This window comes from Perognathus longimembris, chromosome 3 (genome assembly GCF_023159225.1).
Source record: "Perognathus longimembris pacificus isolate PPM17 chromosome 3, ASM2315922v1, whole genome shotgun sequence".
Taxonomy (NCBI): domain Eukaryota; kingdom Metazoa; phylum Chordata; class Mammalia; order Rodentia; family Heteromyidae; genus Perognathus; species Perognathus longimembris.
In genome coordinates, this window is record NC_063163.1 from 92,529,264 (window position 1) to 92,547,098 (window position 17,835).

At 42.5% G+C, this 17,835-nt stretch overlaps 1 protein-coding gene and 1 pseudogene across 2 annotated transcripts in view; both read left to right on the forward strand.

Moving 5' to 3' along the window:
* Positions 1 to 17,835, forward strand: part of Rnf185 (ring finger protein 185) — a 35,992-nt gene that overhangs the window by 14,246 nt on the left and 3,911 nt on the right. Inside the window, exons 2-6 of one of the 2 annotated variants that reach the window (XM_048343328.1) lie at positions 5,521 to 5,744; positions 8,387 to 8,405; positions 10,654 to 10,766; positions 12,016 to 12,070; positions 17,399 to 17,516. In XM_048343328.1, coding sequence (XP_048199285.1) covers positions 5,569 to 5,744; positions 8,387 to 8,405; positions 10,654 to 10,766; positions 12,016 to 12,070; positions 17,399 to 17,516 — 481 coding nt within the window. In that variant the 5' untranslated portion in view covers positions 5,521 to 5,568. Of the gene's footprint in view, positions 1 to 5,520; positions 5,745 to 8,386; positions 8,406 to 10,653; positions 10,767 to 12,015; positions 12,071 to 17,398; positions 17,517 to 17,835 lie in introns of those variants that run through there. The other variant, XM_048343329.1, reaches the window with a different exon arrangement.
* On the forward strand, positions 525 to 1,224 carry LOC125349302 (annotated as a pseudogene).

Consider the following 17,835-nt stretch of genomic DNA (forward strand, 5'->3'; position numbering starts at 1 on the left):
ATAGATGTGCAGATGTCTTTTTTTTTTTTTTGCCAGTCCTGGGCCTTGGACTCAGGGCCTGAGCACTGTCCCTGGCTTCTTCCCGCTCAAGGCTAGCACTCTGCCACTTGAGCCACAGCGCTGCTTCTGGCCGTTTTCTGTATATGTGGTGCTGGGGAATCGAACCTAGGGCCTCGTGTATCCGAGGCAGGCCGCTAGGCTATATCCCCAGCCCCTGCAGATGTCTTTTTGATATCCTGAGACCTGTTGTTCAGGATAGATGCCTAGCAGTGGTATGGCTGGGTCATAGGGTATGTCTATGCTGAACTTTTTGAGGAACCCCCATACTGTTCTCCAAAGTGGTTGTACTAATTTCTTTCTGGCCTTTTCTATATATGTGGTGCTGAGGAATCGAACCCACGGCTTCATGTATGTGAGGCAAGCACTCTACCACTAGGCCATATTCCCAGCCCCTAATAGTGAAAAAAATCATTTTAGGGGGGAAAAACCAGGTGTTTTTGTTGGAGCTCCCTTGTTAAGAATTTGTATCACTCTTTGCCCCATCTACTGTGAGAATGAAGACCATTCTCAGCAATCAGACTGTCAACATTCCAGAGAATGTTGACATCACTCTGAAGGGATGAACAGTGATGGTGAAGGGCCCCCGCGGAACCCTGTGGAGGGATTTCAACCACATCAATGTAGAACTCAGTCTCCTTGGGGGAAAAAAAGAAAAGGCTCTGGTTGACAAATGGTGGGGAAACAGAAAGGAACTGGCCATCGTTCACACTATCTGTAGTCATGTACAGAACATGATCAAGGGTGTTACACTGGGCTTCTGCTACAAGATGAAGTCTGTGTATGCTCACTTCCCCATCAACGTTGTTATTCAGGAGAATGGGTCTCTAGTTGAAATCCGAAACTTCTTGGGTGAGAAATACATCCGAAGAGTTCGGATGAGGACAGGTGTTGCTTGTTCCTTATCTCAAGCCCAGGAAGATGAATTAATCCTTGAAGGAAATGATATTGAACTTGTCTCAAATTCAGCTGCTTTGATTCAGCAGGCAACAACAGTTAAAAACAAGGATATCAGAAAAATTTTGGATGGTATCTATGTTTATGAAAAAGGAACAGTTGAACAGGCTGATGAATAAGATCTAAGTTAACCCATCTTCAGAAACACCATCCAGGATCCTAACAACCAGTTTGTGATACTTCAATGATGCAATAAAAGAATTCTATTGACTTGAAAAAAAAAAGAATTTTTATCCATGTGCCTCTTTAGCTCCTGTGTTAATATAATTTAGGGCCTCAGCTTGACCTTGCTCATTCTTGTAAATCCTCCAATTAGTAGCACTAGACGGGATGCAGTTGCCCCTTGAAGAACTGAAGGAACATGTGGCTGCATGATGAGTTTGCTCCGTACTCATTTCAAAGAGCACAAGTTACAGCGCTGCACAATGAATATGAGGAAAAATTAAGCCTAGGTATTCAGTTTAGTAAAGCTGCACGTTAATGGGTAGTCTGTAAAAGTATAGAGTATTGATGTTGTGTTGGGAAGTCTGTTTGGCACTGTGTGGCAGCCTATCCTTAGGCAAGTCCTCTAACCTCTGGCCTGAAGTCCTTATTGGTAAAACTGAGTATCAGAAGCCATGAATAAACTTTGAAAGCTACAACATAGATCAGGTCAAACTACAGAATGGCCATGCATAGTGGCATATGCCTATAGTACCAGCACCCAGGAAACTGAGGTAGGAGGATCACTTGAGCCCAGAAGTTGGAGGCTAGCTTGGACAACATAGTGACACCTTGTCTAAGAAAAAAAAACAAAAACCAACCAACCAACCATACAACTCATCACAGTGAGATTGCTATATAGTCAAGTCAAAGCTCTTTAAAGAGGACAGAATGGAGACTGGCAATGTAGATATACTCAAGGCCTATTTCCCTTTTGCTCTGTCCAGTTCCTGAGCCAACCAGCACCCTTTGTTCTCTAGCCACTAGCCTAGTCGATTGGGCCTGTAGAGGCTGGGGCCACATTCTTTTGTTCTACAGGCACTCAGTAGCAGTAGGTGCTGTCATGTTCACAGGGGAGGCTACTTATCTCTTCTATGGCATTGTGGTGTAGCATCCTGCTCAGAGTCAAGGAGAAGTTAAGAAGAGTCTCCAGGGATGTGTGTGTCTGCGCGCGCGCGCGTGTGTGTGGTGTGTGTGTGTGTGTGTGTGTGTGTCTGGCTCTGGAACCCTGAGTCATAGGCTATATGCAGAGAGGTTGTGAGTGGCTGGCTTAGCCAGAACCAGAAATGTATGTCTGCATCCACCCATGCAGCAGATGTTGCAGTGCCTACTTCCATGAGGTCTTCGAGCCTGGGGAAGGAACCACAGGGCCAGGTCAATCTAGCTCTGGGACCTTAAGATGGAATAAGGAGGTTGCTGCTAATTAGATCTCATACTTATATAGCCGAATCTTTGAACTAGGCTGGTCCCACTGCCAGATGGGTGCTGACCTTTCAAATATTGTTAACCTCTGCTGACAGTTCCCTACACAGGACTCTTTTCCCCAAATTACCCAGAGACTGACAGTATACCCAGTCTATTTCTTATAAGACAGCTTAACCTCTGCCAGTACCAGTCATAATTCCTGACTAATAAATGGTGAATGATGTAATTTTCAATCCCTGTGCAGTTTAAAGCTATAAATACAGCTGCCAATTTTAAAACTTTTGGGGCACATTCTCAAGTCTATCTAAATCTATCTTTCTAGATTGTAATCCTAATTAACCTCAAATAAATGTACTTTTCTCTGTTGTCAGCTAGGTCAGTTTTACTTTCAGTTGACAATTCCTTAAACAGCAGCAATATACAAGCTAAATCCAATTTTTGTTACTCATTTTACAAATTTCAGTTTCCAGTTGATTTGTCTGCATCTGGATCTAATAAGGTCTACATACTACAATATCTCAATCTGTAGCTCTGAATTTCACCCATGTTACACACTTTTTGGTGAACTTGGTTTATTTATCCAGTAAATGGGTACAGTAATTCATTTTTGTGACTTAATTAAAAATCTTATGTTTAGCCAGGCATTGTAGTATGTGTCTATAAACCTAACTCTCAAGAGGCAGAGGCAAGGGAATTATAAGTTGCAGGCTAGCCTGGCTCCAGAGTAGACCCTGTCTCAATAATGAAAAAGCTGTCCATGCTTTCAGACAAAGAGACTTCGTTGGTGATGCTGTGTACATACTATTGCATCACTACAGGAGCTGTTGTTAAGATTGATAGGTGTACTTGCCTAACTTTATGGCATCTTTCTTCATCTGTTTACGAAATTGGGGAGTTTCCTTGTTTATTTTTCTGAGACATACATAACTATATGTATACCAGGCTAGCTTCAAACTTTACATCCTCCTGTTTCTAGAATGATGGGATTGCAGTTGTGTGCCCTATACCTGGCTAGTTCTTAGTTTTTCTTTTAAAAGATAGGAAAGTTTATAGAATACACTTTCAGCAGGTCATCTCTAGAATGAGAATAACCTAGTTCTAGATTTGAGAAGTTGGAGACAGGGAAGCACTGAGGCTGAAAATATAGCTCAGAAGTAGAGTGCTTACCTAACCTGTGTGAGGCCCTGGCTTTGATCCTCAGGAGATATACAAAGGGGAAGAAAGAAAGAGAAAGACCTAATTCAAATACTTAGGTCGGTAATGACTAGAAAAGCTGGTTCTGTCCTTAGATGACAAGAGCAGATGTATATGGAGGAGAAAGTTTGGTCAGGGAGAAGGTTGTGGAGCTGAGTGAAACCAGCAAGCCACTGATCGTGCCAGCAGCCAGCCGCCCTTCTGGGACATAACGCAAAATGATGTAACTAAGTGAAAAAATGGTAGAGAGTGGCCTCCTCTCTCTGATCAAGTCACTAAGCTGCTGCTATAGTGAGAGATATTCCTAGCACCAAGCTCCAAGGCTGCCCTGTAAAAACTCAGTGGAAGGCCTCTTGGACTGAAGAAGACTGGTCCTCACTTCTTTGTACTTGGGAAGCTGAAATAGGGTGATCTACAGGTGTTCCAGTGGTGAGTCCTAGATTTGTGGAGGGGCTATCTGCTTTGGGAGTAGTGGGTGAGGTCACTTGGAGCAGCACAGGCTAAGCTGAAAAGAAGTGGGCACCTAGGAGACCATGTAGTTCAGGGCCTCATTTCACAGATGAGAGAAGAATGGTCCAGACAGGAGTAGCTGGCTCCTTTTAGTAATCGGAGGCTGGGCAAGGCCAGCATCCAAGCCTTCAGTTCTCTGTGGTAGCCAGGCATAGTAGCCATTTCCTTCTTTTGCAGTCTTTGAAATGATGATGTTGGCTGGGTTCCTGACAGGTTCTTAATGTATACTCAGAATTTCTAAGTATTGATGTCATTCTACACTGGCTGGATTCAACAATGCTCTGTTTCTGCTGACATTTGATAGTCAACTTGGTCTGTGGTGGTAAAGTGGGTTTTTGTTGTTGTTGTTGTTGTTGTTGTTGTTGTTGTTTTGGGGTTTGGTGCTTGCCCTAGGACTTGAACTCAGCTGTCTGTCTCTGAGTTTTTTGCTCAAGTGCTCTAACACTTGTTCTACAGCTCCACTTCTAGTTTTATTGGCACCTAATTGGAGATAAGAGTTTTAGGGACTTTCTTGCCTGGACTGACTTCAAACCACTATCCTCACCTCTCAGCCTCCTGAATACCTAGGATTATAGGCATGAGCCTACAGTGCCTGGCCATAGTAAAATGGTTTAAATACAAATGAGCCCTGGTCTCAGTTCCCTATGAATCAGCTAGCCAATATAAGTCAGGCTGCACTTTTCCAGGAGAGATTAGATCTAATCAAGATTGCCCAGAGCATAGCATGAGTGTACAGATTAGAATAAACAACTCTCCCTTCATTACGCATGTATTTATCTTTCACTTATACTGAGTAATACTGATTTTCCCTTTATAGAAGAAACATAAATTTCTTCTTTAAATGTGTTGGGGATAAAATGTTGACATATTTAGACAAAATAAGGTAGGTGGTATTCCAGCATGGCAGAAGGAGGCATGTGAAAGATTTCAATGAGGAAGGCCATCATCTGGTTCTTCCTTGCTTCCTTTAACAGTTAGAGGAATTGCTTTATATTCTGCTATTTACCAATCACAGCTTTGAGCAGATAAATTCCCTTCAGGGTAATACAGAGGCTGTCCAAAGTTAGAGGACAGCCTGAAAGTTTATCTTAGTTGAGCATATATTTATCATCTGGGTTGGTATTACAAAAGAATATAAAAACAAGACATCTTCTATTGAAACCTTGTGGCGGCTGCTCTGTTGCAATTTGTATATTTGTGATCTATACTCTGGGCCATGTTAAAGAGAAGTTCATGGGTACTATCCCATGGGTGTTGTTCCTGCAGCCCCCTGGGAAGTCTATTCAGGGTTTCTGTCATAATCAGCCTAGAACTGAGAGAAGATGCAGGTGTTGGCCTGGAATACAGGGGAAGTATGCTGCAGAAATGGGCAATTGAGGGCTTTCTGTTTTTCAGAATTTTCCTGGGAAGAATCTTCACCGAGCACTTTGCTAACAGCCAAGGATGGCAAGCAAGGGGCCCTCAGCCTCTGCATCCCCTGAGAACTCCAGTGCAGGGGGACCCAGTGGGAGCAGCAACGGCACTGGTGAGAGTGGAGGGCAGGACAGCACCTTCGAGTGCAACATATGCCTGGACACTGCCAAGGACGCCGTCATCAGCCTGTGTGGCCACCTCTTTTGGTCAGTACCCCTGCTGCTGTCCCCACACACTGGCAGCTTTGGAGAAGAAGGCTTCTTTGTGTCTACTTTGTTTCAGAGGCAGAGATTTCAATTCCCATCCCTGCTCTGGCATTAATGAGCCAGGTGACATTAAACAAGTCCTGTCTCTAACCTGGTCCTCTCCCATCTCTCCTTTAAGAGCCTTAGTTTACTACCTGCCCCTTGCTGTGCTGAGCCTAGAGGCAGTGTGGCCTAATGATTATGAGACTGGACTGTGGGCAGACTGTCTCTGCCACTTCCCTACTGGATGACCTTGGACAGGGTGCTTATACACACTGCTCCACTTGCAGGGTGATTTGCCAGTATTTAATACCCCAAAACATATAAAAAGTTTAGAAGAGCACACAGCATGGAATGCAGCAATACTGTGTGTTAGCTAAGACCAATTGTCACTATAGTTTATGTATGCGTGTATATCAAAGGCAGTGCAGGATCAGTGTCCTCACCACCTCCATGATTACAGAAGCCCTGGCTGGCTCTGAGAACCTATGTGAAAGTTAAATTTCCATATTTTCTATTGAGATTTTGAACCGAACCTTGAAGAATGGGGAATCTGAAAATAGAGAGGAGAGAATGGCAGGTAAGGTGAAGGGTGTGTGTCTGAGGGCCAGGCCTGGGCATTCTTGGGCTCATCTGAGCCCCTGGGCTACTGTATGCCCCTTCACTGCACCCTGAATGGGAGGTGGGTATGTAAGGAAACAAGAATATTTGTGGAGGTTTGGGCCAGATTATCAATCTCTGATTAAACTAAAAGGACATAGAGGTAATTTACTTTTTTTTTTTTTTGCCAGTCCTGGGCCTTGACTTCGGGGTCTGAGCACTGTCCTGGGCTGCTTTTTTGCTCAAGACTACCACTCTACCACTTAAGCCACAGTGCCACTTCTGGCTTTTTCTCTTTATGTGGTGCTGAGGAATCAAACCCAGGGCTTCATGCATGATAGGCAAGCACTCTACTTCTGAGCCACATTTCCAGCCTGTAATTTACATCTTAAGAGGAAAATGATCTGAATTTATTAGTATATCAGGAGAATAAGGCAGAGATTTTTGTTCCTGGGGAGCTTTCCCCCTAATGGTTGCCGTTGTATAAAGAAATCACTATAATCAGCCTTAACCTAGAAACTAGAAATTCTTCAGGGTACCATATTAAAAAAAAAAAAGTAAGATCTTGAAAGGAGTGACTTGGTTAAGAATTAGAAGAATGGGTACTGTTGGAAAGAACACAGATTGTAAAATAAAGGGTGATGTCCTTAAGCAATTCTTCTGTTTTCTCATCTGCGGAGTGGAAATAATTCTACTTCCTGGTAAGGTCATGTGACCATCCAGTGACATTAGCAGATAAAAACCTATTCACTTATCACCTAGCACAGTAGTTGCTTAATAAATTGTAAGAATCCCCACCATTGTTCAGTTCCTGAATTTTCCTCTGAGAGCCATTCATTCATCTCCATTTCTTGCCCTTAGCCTTTAACAAAGCTGCGGGTGGAGGTCTGTCATGATGTGGGGTAGCCCCTTCTGCCTTCCAGTGACATCATGGGTACATGTGGGAGTCAGATGTGAGGCATCTGATGTGTTTAGAAAGATTGTATATCTGGGCTGCGAAGCTAACCTGGTTAAGGAATTGGGAAAGGAGCTACCCCTGAGTGCAAGATTTACCCAGTGGGAGTAGACTCATGGGGCTGTGAGTCAAAGAAACCACTTCTGCATTTTCTATTGTTCTGTTATGTTGTAGGAGTACAGTAGATACTTGTTGAATGAGTGAATGAATGAATGAGTGAATTAAAAGCTAAAAATCTGGAATTGTATACCCTTTGGTTCAGCTCTATGTCATTTTTTAATATGCAGTGTTAGGTTTTTGAAAGAGCAGTAAATGGGAAGTGCAGAGACTTGGTTTTTCACCTGGTACAAGTAGTTGCGAGCTTTTGAGCATGGGTTTCATCCTTTGAAAAATAAAAACATTGAACAACAACAAATAATAATAATAAAACATCTAGCAGCAGCTCTGTAAGCTGAAGGCAGTCAGTTCCCCATCCTTTCCATTATTTAAAAAATGTTTGTAGAATAGAAGGGAACTTTTGAGCTACTCCCTGCCAGCATTGCTCTTAAGGCTGAGAACAGCCTGAACATTTTGTTCAAGTGGATCTGCCATCTTGGGAGTCCACACATCTATTTGAACTCAAGGGACCCATCTACTTCGGGCACAAGACAGTATGAATGTGCACGCACGCATGTGAGTGCCCACTGCATGACAGAGCTCCTGTGAATCCTCATGCCAAAAGCACTTTTAGGTTGGATTCCTTCTGAGGCAGTAACTTCTCAAAGGCTAACTTGTAGATAAATTGTGAGTGGTCTGGCCTGGGGGTCTGCATGTATAAAGGAGTAAAAACTATAAAGGAGTAAAAACTTACCAGGAGTAAAAACTAGATTCATAACTGAACTATCTTGTTTTTATTATGACTTTAGCTCAATAATTCTATAGATCCTCAGTGGAACCACAATATTCCAATTTTCCCATTCTTACTCCTCAAGTGTTTCTGCTAATAAAACCATTTTTCTTTTTTTCTCCTTTTCCTTCCTTGATCACTCATTGCCCTGGGGACTCACAGTTGGCCATGTTTACATCAGGTAAGATGCATTTCATTTTACTCTGTCTTTCATCACCTGTGGTTGCACAAGACATCCATAATCTCAAGAGACTTCTGTCAGAAGCTGCAATCTCCCTGTACCTGGGCTCATTTTTGTACTTACCCTTTTTACAAACCTGCTGGTGACTGGCACTCAGTGTCATAAAGGGATCTCTCTGGTACCTGAGTTGGTCCTGACCCTGCTATTGGTGGATATCTTGGCTTTGATCAGCCACTACCTCTCTGTGTCTCAATTCCTCATCTGTAAATTGGTTTGGATTTGGTAATATATTAGTTCCTTTGTATTTATAAGATTCTGCAGCGATAAAAAGCATCTCGCATATCAACATTCTCCCACACACAGTCTGAAAGATCTTGAAAATTTTAAGAAGAAAGGAAATTTTTTTTGTATCAACAGAGTTTATATAAGTGAAAAAAGTCTGCTTTCCCAGTTTTGGGCTTATTATGAAAACTGGTTGGCATTACATTCACAACTGGGTGTGAATAATCTCTGCCAGCAACTTCTCTCCAGGGTTGTTGGCAGTAGAGTTGCCACCCTTATAGGAATGTGGGGGAGGGACAAGTTATAGACTGTGAGAGCCTCAGAGTCTGGATGGGAGAGAGAAGGGGAGCTATGGATGAGCATTTTGACCCCAATGGAACTTGGGGCCAAATATTTTCTGCTAGTTGAAGAAGGTCACTTACATAAGGAAGGATATAAAATCATTAAACACTGCTCTATATCCCCAAAGTCTTTGATCTGCATTCATATAATCCTTGAATCTTTGGATACAGTTTATGTTCTAAATAAACTTTGAGGCTCTGGGGGTATAGCTTAGTGCTACCAGTGTGTGCTTAGAATATGCAAGGCCTTGGGCTTGATCTCTTATACCCAAAATAAGTAAAAATTGAGAAAAATATACATTTGAAATTATTCATTGTCTATGCAGATATTATGCATAGGTATAGCATAGTTTTAACCATCTTGTATTTGTTTTTAAGAAATTTAAGCAAATTTTGTTAGTTGGATGGTTTTGTTTTCATCCCTAGAGATTGAACTCGGGATGTTATACTTGTTAGGCATGTGCTTTACCCTTTGAGCCTCGCTGACAGGCCTTTTGGCATTGGTTGTTTAGGGTTTTGTATGTGTGTGTGCATGCACACATGTGTGCCTGTGCATGCATACATGCATGTGCCAGTAGTTTGAACTGAAGACTTCATATTCTTGCTCAGCTATACTCTACCACTTAAGCAAGGTGTCTAGTCTGGATTTCTTTGCTGGTTATTTTGGAGATAGAGTCTCACAGGCTTTTTTGCCCAGGCTGACTTTAAACCATATTTCCCAAGTTTTAGCCTCCTAAGTAGGATTATAGATGTGAGCCACCTGTGATGTAGTACCTCACAGCATTTATTTTCAAGTTAGGGTCTCCTTCTATGCCTACACTTGCCTGGACTTCAACCCTCCTATTTTTACTTCCCTGAGATAGCAGGTACATGCTACTGCAGCCAGCTATTGGTTGAGGTGGGCTCTTAAAAATTATTATGCCTGGGCTGGCCTTGAACTGTGATCCCTCAATCTCTTATCTCCCAAGTAGCTAAGATTACAGGCTTAAGACACTGTGCCTAGTTTAAGCAAAATATTTCCATTGTAACCAGTGAAAGGACCTACAAAAACTCGAAGGAGAATTCTTTTTGGTGGTTTTGGAAGAGGGGGATAGAATTCAGTGCAAAAATCAAAGACAGTTCCTACAAAACAATCAGATTTAGATAATGAGAAAAATCTGTCCTTTAACACATAGTAAATAATCATAAAATTATCAGCTTTCGTTTAGGTCCTGATGGGGAATACACAGTTGTTGGGCACATGCTATTAAAAGAGAAAAATCACAGAAAGAAAAACATGATTTACGTAAGGGTAATACCATTGTTCCTTTTGGGGCAAAAGTTCAAAGTTTGTTAAACTCATACTAGCTGTCTGATCTGAGGCTCCTTCCTACTATATGGCTGGTAGACCCTCCAGAGAAACAAAGAATGGAGGAGTCTGTTTAATTATGTGTTACTTAAAGACAATTTTGATTTCACCACTAGTAAATATTTATTGAGTGTTAGAAGTGCAGAGTCAGTTTCCTCCAGGTGTTTCCTGCTCATGTACTTAGAAGCAGCTGGTCTTGTTCTCCTGCTTGCTGCCTCTGACGGATGATTCTGTGGTGGCTGTGGGCCTTTCATGCATTTTTCTTTCTTATTTGCAGTGGTTGGAGACCAGACCTAACAGGCAAGTGTGTCCAGTTTGCAAAGCTGGCATCAGTCGAGACAAGGTCATTCCTCTCTATGGCAGGGGTAGCACCGGACAGCAGGACCCCAGGTAAGATCTAGAAGCATATCACACACTTACTTCTGCTGTTGGAGGTGAATTCGCTTTTACTCAGCACCTTCTGTTCCTTCCCTTTACTTGGTACTTGATGATTGCTCGCTCACTTTTGAGGCAGTCTGGTTCCAATGACAGCTGGCCAGGAAGGATGGGGTAGAGGGGACAGGAGAGGAGCTAAAGTTGCTTCTTACTGGACTATAGTAGTAGTATCTACTGTATATGATGATCCGGCAGTGTGCTGGGCCTGGGGACACAGCAGTGCCCAAGACCACATCACCATTGCACATGCCAAGCGCTGTGAGAGTAGGCTCACCAGCAGTGATGTAGGAAGTATGATGTGACAGGGAACTAGGAGTCTAGATGGCTTTGTGGAGTGTGGGATTTTAGAAATGGAGTTGTGGGTGGGCTCTGCCTCCTCCAAGTGCAAGTACTAAGGGTCCTTAATGCTCTGGTTCCCCAAACCTCTCCAGAAGCATCTTTTCCCTTCTCTCACCGCCCTCCAACATACCCTATACAGCAGATATACTAGACTTGTTTTAAAGGGCTTGCCCTTGCACTTCTGCCAGTCTTTGTTCTGTGCTCTGCTGCTTCTGCCTTCCCCAATGCTGCTCAGACACACTGCATCCCTGCCCTTCCTTCACTTCTGCCTGTCTTTTATGGGAGCCCTAAAGTCACCGCTTTGACACAGTCTTCCTCACATGACTTGCTCTCACCCATGTTCCCACCACATTCTGCTAATCCTTCCCACCTACTGGCTGATGGGTAACAAGCCCTCAGCTGAGTGTTGGTGAGATTGGGTGGTGGGAGTGGCATGGAGTACTGGCCCAGAAGTAACAGGAAGTACTGCTGAGGTAAATAGAGACACCCTGAATCTCCATCATTTCGGCTAACTGCCCTCTGCTTCCCTTGGGACTTGGGATTTCTGGTATCTGTGAGCAGGGAAGGGAAATGGGAGAGCAACTCCATCTCTCAGTCTGGGTCAGGATCTCAATTGCAGGAATTAGGCTGTGGTGCAAATCTGATGAATATTTTGTAGTTTCCTTTATGTATATAGTCTGTTTCCTTTATATGATGTTGGAAAAAATTGCATGTAAAATAATGACTTTGTTTTTGGTTTAATTCTGCATAAGTTTATGTGCTTGACAAGAAAGATCTTGACCTTTTTGGTGAAGAGCTTCTACTCCTCACAGGAAGCAGCTTAAAACATTCTGTGGTAGACTTACTTCATAACATTTCTTTTCAGAGAGAAGACCCCTCCTCGTCCCCAAGGCCAGAGGCCAGAGCCAGAGAATAGAGGGGTGAGCAACATTCTAGAAGCTTCTAGAAATGAGCCCTTTAGAAGTTTCCCTTTTAACACATGATTATACAAGTAAAAGGAAATTTATAAAATATAAAAAGGAAAAGACTAGGGGAAATCACTTCTAGCCATACCATCCAGAGATAACCATTAGGAACACTCTGACCTTCCTTTCCTTCCCCTCCCCTTCAATCTCTTCTCTCTCTTTTCTTTCTCTGATAGAGAGTATTATTATTTAGCTCATGTCTTAATCCTTTTTTTTTTTCCTTTGTGCTGGTCCTGGGCACTGTCCCTGAAGGGTTTGGCTTTTTTTTGTTCAAGGCTAGTCCCTCTCACATGAACCACAGCTCTACTTCTGTTTTTTTTTATGATTCTAACAGACTCTCCTGCTAGGGCTGGCTTTGAACCATGATTCTCAGATCTCAGCCTTCTGATTAGTCAAGAATACAGGCAAGAGCCACCAGGTGCCTGGCTTCCTGTGTTTGTACATGTGCACCAGTATTAGGACTTGAACTCAAGACCTGAGTGCTATCCCTTAGCTTATCTATTTAAGGCTAGTGCTCTACCACTTGAGCCAGAGTTTCACTGTAGCTTTTTGGTGGCTAATTGGAGATAACAGTCCCACGGACTTTCCCAACTGGACTGGCTTTGAACACTGATCCTCACTTAGATCTCAGCCTCCTGTGTAACTAGGAGGCATGAGCCAGTGCTGCCCGGCCTACTTTTCTATAATTAAAAAAATACCATGTGGCTCCTGTTTTGTAACTTTTAAGATTTTTCTTCTATTCTACAAATAGTCCCTTTGGCATGCTACTCATTATTCCAGGCACAGATAATTTATCAGGGGACACAGCTACACTCCCTGCCCTGATAGAGGTCACACATTCACAGTGAACACTTTCAACAATACAGCTTGAGATGTTACTGCAGTTATATTGCCAAGCATATTTTATTTAATGTCTAGTGCTTAGCTGTATAGACTTAATTTATGTAATGAATTCATTGTGGGATGTTTAGCAGCTGCTTCCCACCCTCCCCCCAACCTTAGGTGCTACTGTGGTCGAACACAGGCCCTTGTACTTGCTAATAAGCAAGCTCTTCATCACAGAGCCATACCTCCAGCCCTTCTTTTTTCTTAATTGAATAAGGATATTTCCTTCTTTAGAATAGGATTTTCGAGTCTAGGGTTTGGATACAAATTGAGAGTCTGTCAGCTCTTGCTGAATGATTATTATATGGGCAGAGTTGAATTTAAAAGCTTTATATGTGTGATCTCATTTAAGACATACTATTCAAAAGAGGAAACTGAGGTGCAGATAGCATGAAACACCTTGTGCAGGGCCACCGACAAGGCTGAAAACCCAGATCTAGATGATAACGGAATCCCTGCTCTTAACTACTGGACAACAGTCTTTAACCTTCTCAGGCTCTGGTTGCATTAGCAGTTCATGGGAACCAGAAGCTCAAGGAAGCCAGAGGCTCTGGCCTTGATGGCCACACTATAGTTCTAGCATTCATACATACCTAGGGCTATTAGTAATACTTTGTGTATATTCTGCCCCATGAAAATAAACACACCAAATGAGAACTTTGTAGGATCATATAGATACTGCTAGAAGGGATCTGTCCTCAGGACTGCACAAATGCAGCTGTAGTTCCTGATGAAATAATTGCACTTTCCCCAGTAAGGTAGCCTTAGTCCCAGGAGCCCTGAGACTCAGCCATACTGGATTTGAGCAGGAGGCATTTCTACACCGAGGAGATGGAAACCAGTTGGTTCTTCCAGTAGGTTTTCACTCTTAGCAAATCATCTGTTAGGTTTATAGGTAGTGCTGCTCAGCAAGAAGTGGTAGGGTTGCTTGGTATGGGACCTGTATGCCTGGCCACTTTTGTGACCTGTGAAAGATTTACAAATGTCAGTTTTATCATTGTCCTGAAAAAAAATCTTACCAATAATACAGGGCAGGACAAAAAATGTTAAAAGACATACATAGTAATTTAAGAGCAGAAGTTTTTTTTTTCTTTTTCTTCATTAAATGATCTAGTTTTAGGTCTAAACTCTACCCTTTGGTCAAGTTTTTTCATTTCTCCAAACATGAGTGTGGCATCAATAAAATGCACATGATGCTAATATAAGAATTAAACATGGGCCAGGCATGGTCATATACACCTTTAAACCAAGCTTGGGAGAGTTTGAGGTCAATCTGGGCTACATAGTGAGACACAATCTTAAAAAAAAAAAAAAAAGGAAAGAAAGAAAGAAAAGCTGGGCAGCAGTGACTCACGCCTATAATCATAGCTAATCAGGAGGCTGAGATCTAAGGATCATTGTTGGAAGCCAGCCCAGGCAGTAAAGTCTGTGAGACTCTTATCTCCAATAAACCACTCAGGGAAAGAAAAGGCAGAAGTGGCACTATGGCTCAAGTGGTAGAGCTCTAGCCTTGAGCACAAAGTAGCTCAGGGACATCACCCAGGCGCTGAGTTCAAGCCCCAGGACTGGCAAAAAGAGAGAGAGAGGGGTAAGAAAGAAAGAGAGAAAGAAGGAGAGAGGGAGGAAGGGAAAAAGGTAGGGGAAAAAAAGACAAAAACACAAAACATAATATATGTATCTTAGCATTTAATCCTGTGCTCAACAGAGTTCACACTTTGAAAATAGGACTTGAGGCACATATAATGACTCAATGCTATAAACCCAGCTTCTTAGAGCAGAGATTGGGGGAGATCTGATTTTGAGGCTAGCCTGGGCAGAAGAAAGTTTGTGAGACTGTATCTTGACCAATGGCACAATAGTATACATTTGTCATCCCAGCGATAGAAGACATACCAAGTAGATCTTAGTCCTGACAGGTCTGGGCTTAATGTTAAGACCTTATCTCACAAATAACTAACACCACATCAAGGGGTAGAGGCTTGGCTTATAGAATACCTGCCTAGCAAGTGTGAGGCCCTGAGTTCAAACTCCAGTGCTGCCACAAAAGGGTAAGAGAATGCTTATTTGCATTATTATTGTTCCTACTGAATCCTTTCATGTGAAAAATGAGCAGAGAAAACAAGCTGACACACTGAGACACCGAACTGCTGATGGTGGTGGCTGAGATTGGAAGGTGGTGAATAGGAGGCATTTTTTAATCAGTTATTCCTGTAATGTATGAACTTCTTACAACAAGCATATCTCTTTTATCAGAAAAAGTACAGTTTCCCTTCTTTTGGTATTGGTAATTGAAATCAGCACAAAATTGCTATTGCCTTACCACTTGAGCCATGCCTCCACCCACTTTGTGTGTTGGTTATTTCTGTGCCAGTGCTAGGGCTTGAACTCAGGGTCTGGGCACTGAGTTTTTTGGTAAATGCTAGCACTCTACTAATTGAGCCACAGCTCCACCTCCAACTTTTGGCAGTTAATTGAAGGTTCTGCCCAGGCTCTAGATCTGAACCATGATCCTCAGACCTCAGCTTCTGAATAGCTAGGATTTTAGGCTTGAGCCATCAATGCCCAGCTGTGTTGATTATTTTAAAAATATATAATTTTATTATTATGAAGGTATTGTACAGAGGGGTCACCATTTCATAAGTTATGTAATGAGTACATTTCTTTTTTCTTTTTTTTTTGACTATGTCACCCCCTTCCTTCAAGTTACATAGTTCATTTTCCACATAGTATGTGCTAAATAGCATGATTGCATTTGTTCACCTTTCCTTCCTCCCTTTCAGCACCCCCACCTTTGTGTTGATTATTTTTTGTTTGTTTTGTTTTTTGCCAATCCTGGGGCTTGAACTCAGGGCCTGAGCACTGTCCCTGGCTTCTTTTTGCTCAAGACTAGCACTCTACCACTTGAGCCACAGCGCCACTTCCAGCTTTTTCTATATATGTGGTGCTGAGGAATCGAACCCAGGGCTTCATATATATGAGGCAAGCACTTTACCACTAGGCCATATTCCCAGCCCTGTGTTGGTTATTTTTTAAGTAGGTTCTCACTTTATTCTCTAGTTGGTGGACCCTGAATTAGGATCCTCTTGTATTTCCCCATGTAGCTGGGGATGACAGGAATGCAGCACTGCCCAGCCATTGATTGAGGTGGAGTCTCATAAACTTTTAAGCCCAGCTGGCCTCAAACTATAATCCTCTGATCTCCACCTCCCAAGTAGCTAGGATTACAGGCTTGAGTCACCATACCCAGCAAAGTTTCACATTTTTAAAATTCTGTGTGACGGGGCTGGGGATATGGCCTAGTGGCAAGAGTGCTTGCCTCGTATACATGAGGCCCTGGGTTCGATTCCCCAGCACCACATATACAGAAAATGGCCAGAAGGGGCGCTGTGGCTCAAGTGGCAGAGTGCTAGTCTTGAGCAAGAAGAAGCCAGGGACAGTGCTCAGGCCCTGAGTCCAAGCCCCAGGACTGGCCAAAAAAAAAAAAAAAAAAAAAAAAATTCTGTGTGACAATATGAAAAGAAAAAAAGTAAGTTTTTGGTTTCTGGCTTTGTTTTGAGACAGTGTCTCATTATATAGACCATCCTGACATTAAACTCAGGATCCTCCTGCCTAAGCTCCTAAGTGCTATAAGATGCGTACCAACACACCCAAATTGAAAGGAAAAAAAATTTTGTTGGTTGTGGAGCTTGAACTCAGGACCTGGTCCCTGTCCCTGAGCTTTTCTGCTCAAGGCTAGCACTCTACCACTTTGAGCCACAGCTCCATTTCTGGTTTTCTGGTAGTTAATTGGAAATAAGAGTCTCATAGACTTTCCTGCCTGGGCTGGCTTCCAACTGAGATCTTCATATCTCAGTATCCTGAATATCTAGGACTATAGGTGTGAGCCACCAGCACCCAGCCTTAAAAGAAAATTCTAAGGGACAGCATTTACCCATATACTTAGGTGTTGTCATGTATTTGTCACAACAATGCTGAAACAGTTTTGTCTGATAACTTAAGACTTCTACTATTAGCCACTGACAGTTCTTTTTATTTTTTGCTATTACAGATAATGTATAGTTTATTTTGATGCTCCTTTGTCGTTGGAGGTTATTCCCAGTTATGTGTTATAAAGCATGCCTAGAAAATAACCTCAAGCCCTATGACCCCTAACTACTTTCCTTAGCAGAGCTTTTGATAAGAACTCATCTTTTTTGGCTCATTTCTAGCTCCTTAGCTTAAAGTTAAGCTAGGAAGGTAGAGGGGCCGCCATAGTTCCTCTGTATTGGGATCTAGATGGGCAGAAACAGGTGGCAGAGGGTAGGCATGGGTGCTATGACATGTGAGTTGTCTCCTGTTCCACAGATGTGGGAGAAACCTGTTTAGTTTCCTTCTCTGAACTGCATTTCTTCCACACAGGGGTTTCAAGGATTTGGATTTGGAGATGGTGGCTTCCAGATGTCTTTTGGAATCGGGGCATTTCCTTTTGGGATATTTGCCACAGCATTTAACATAAATGATGGGCGGCCTCCTCCAGGTAAGCCTAACTTCCTTGGGAAACCAAGAAGATACTTTAGTAATCCTGCTTGAAATCACCTTGGAATTTGGCAGTATCTAAGTTACAGGTGATTCTTACTCCACAAATAACCATCCTTTCCAAAATGTCTTAAATTCTTTCCAGACTACTGGTATTCATGCCAATGATATTGAGCCCTTTCTCAAGTATCAGGTGTCTATAGAATGCTCTCCATTCCAAACTCAGGGAATCAGTATGAATATGTCTGCATGTAGCTGTGTCTCACAGATCAAAGTTTTCAAAAATGTTTACCAAGATATAGATATACCCCATGTCCATA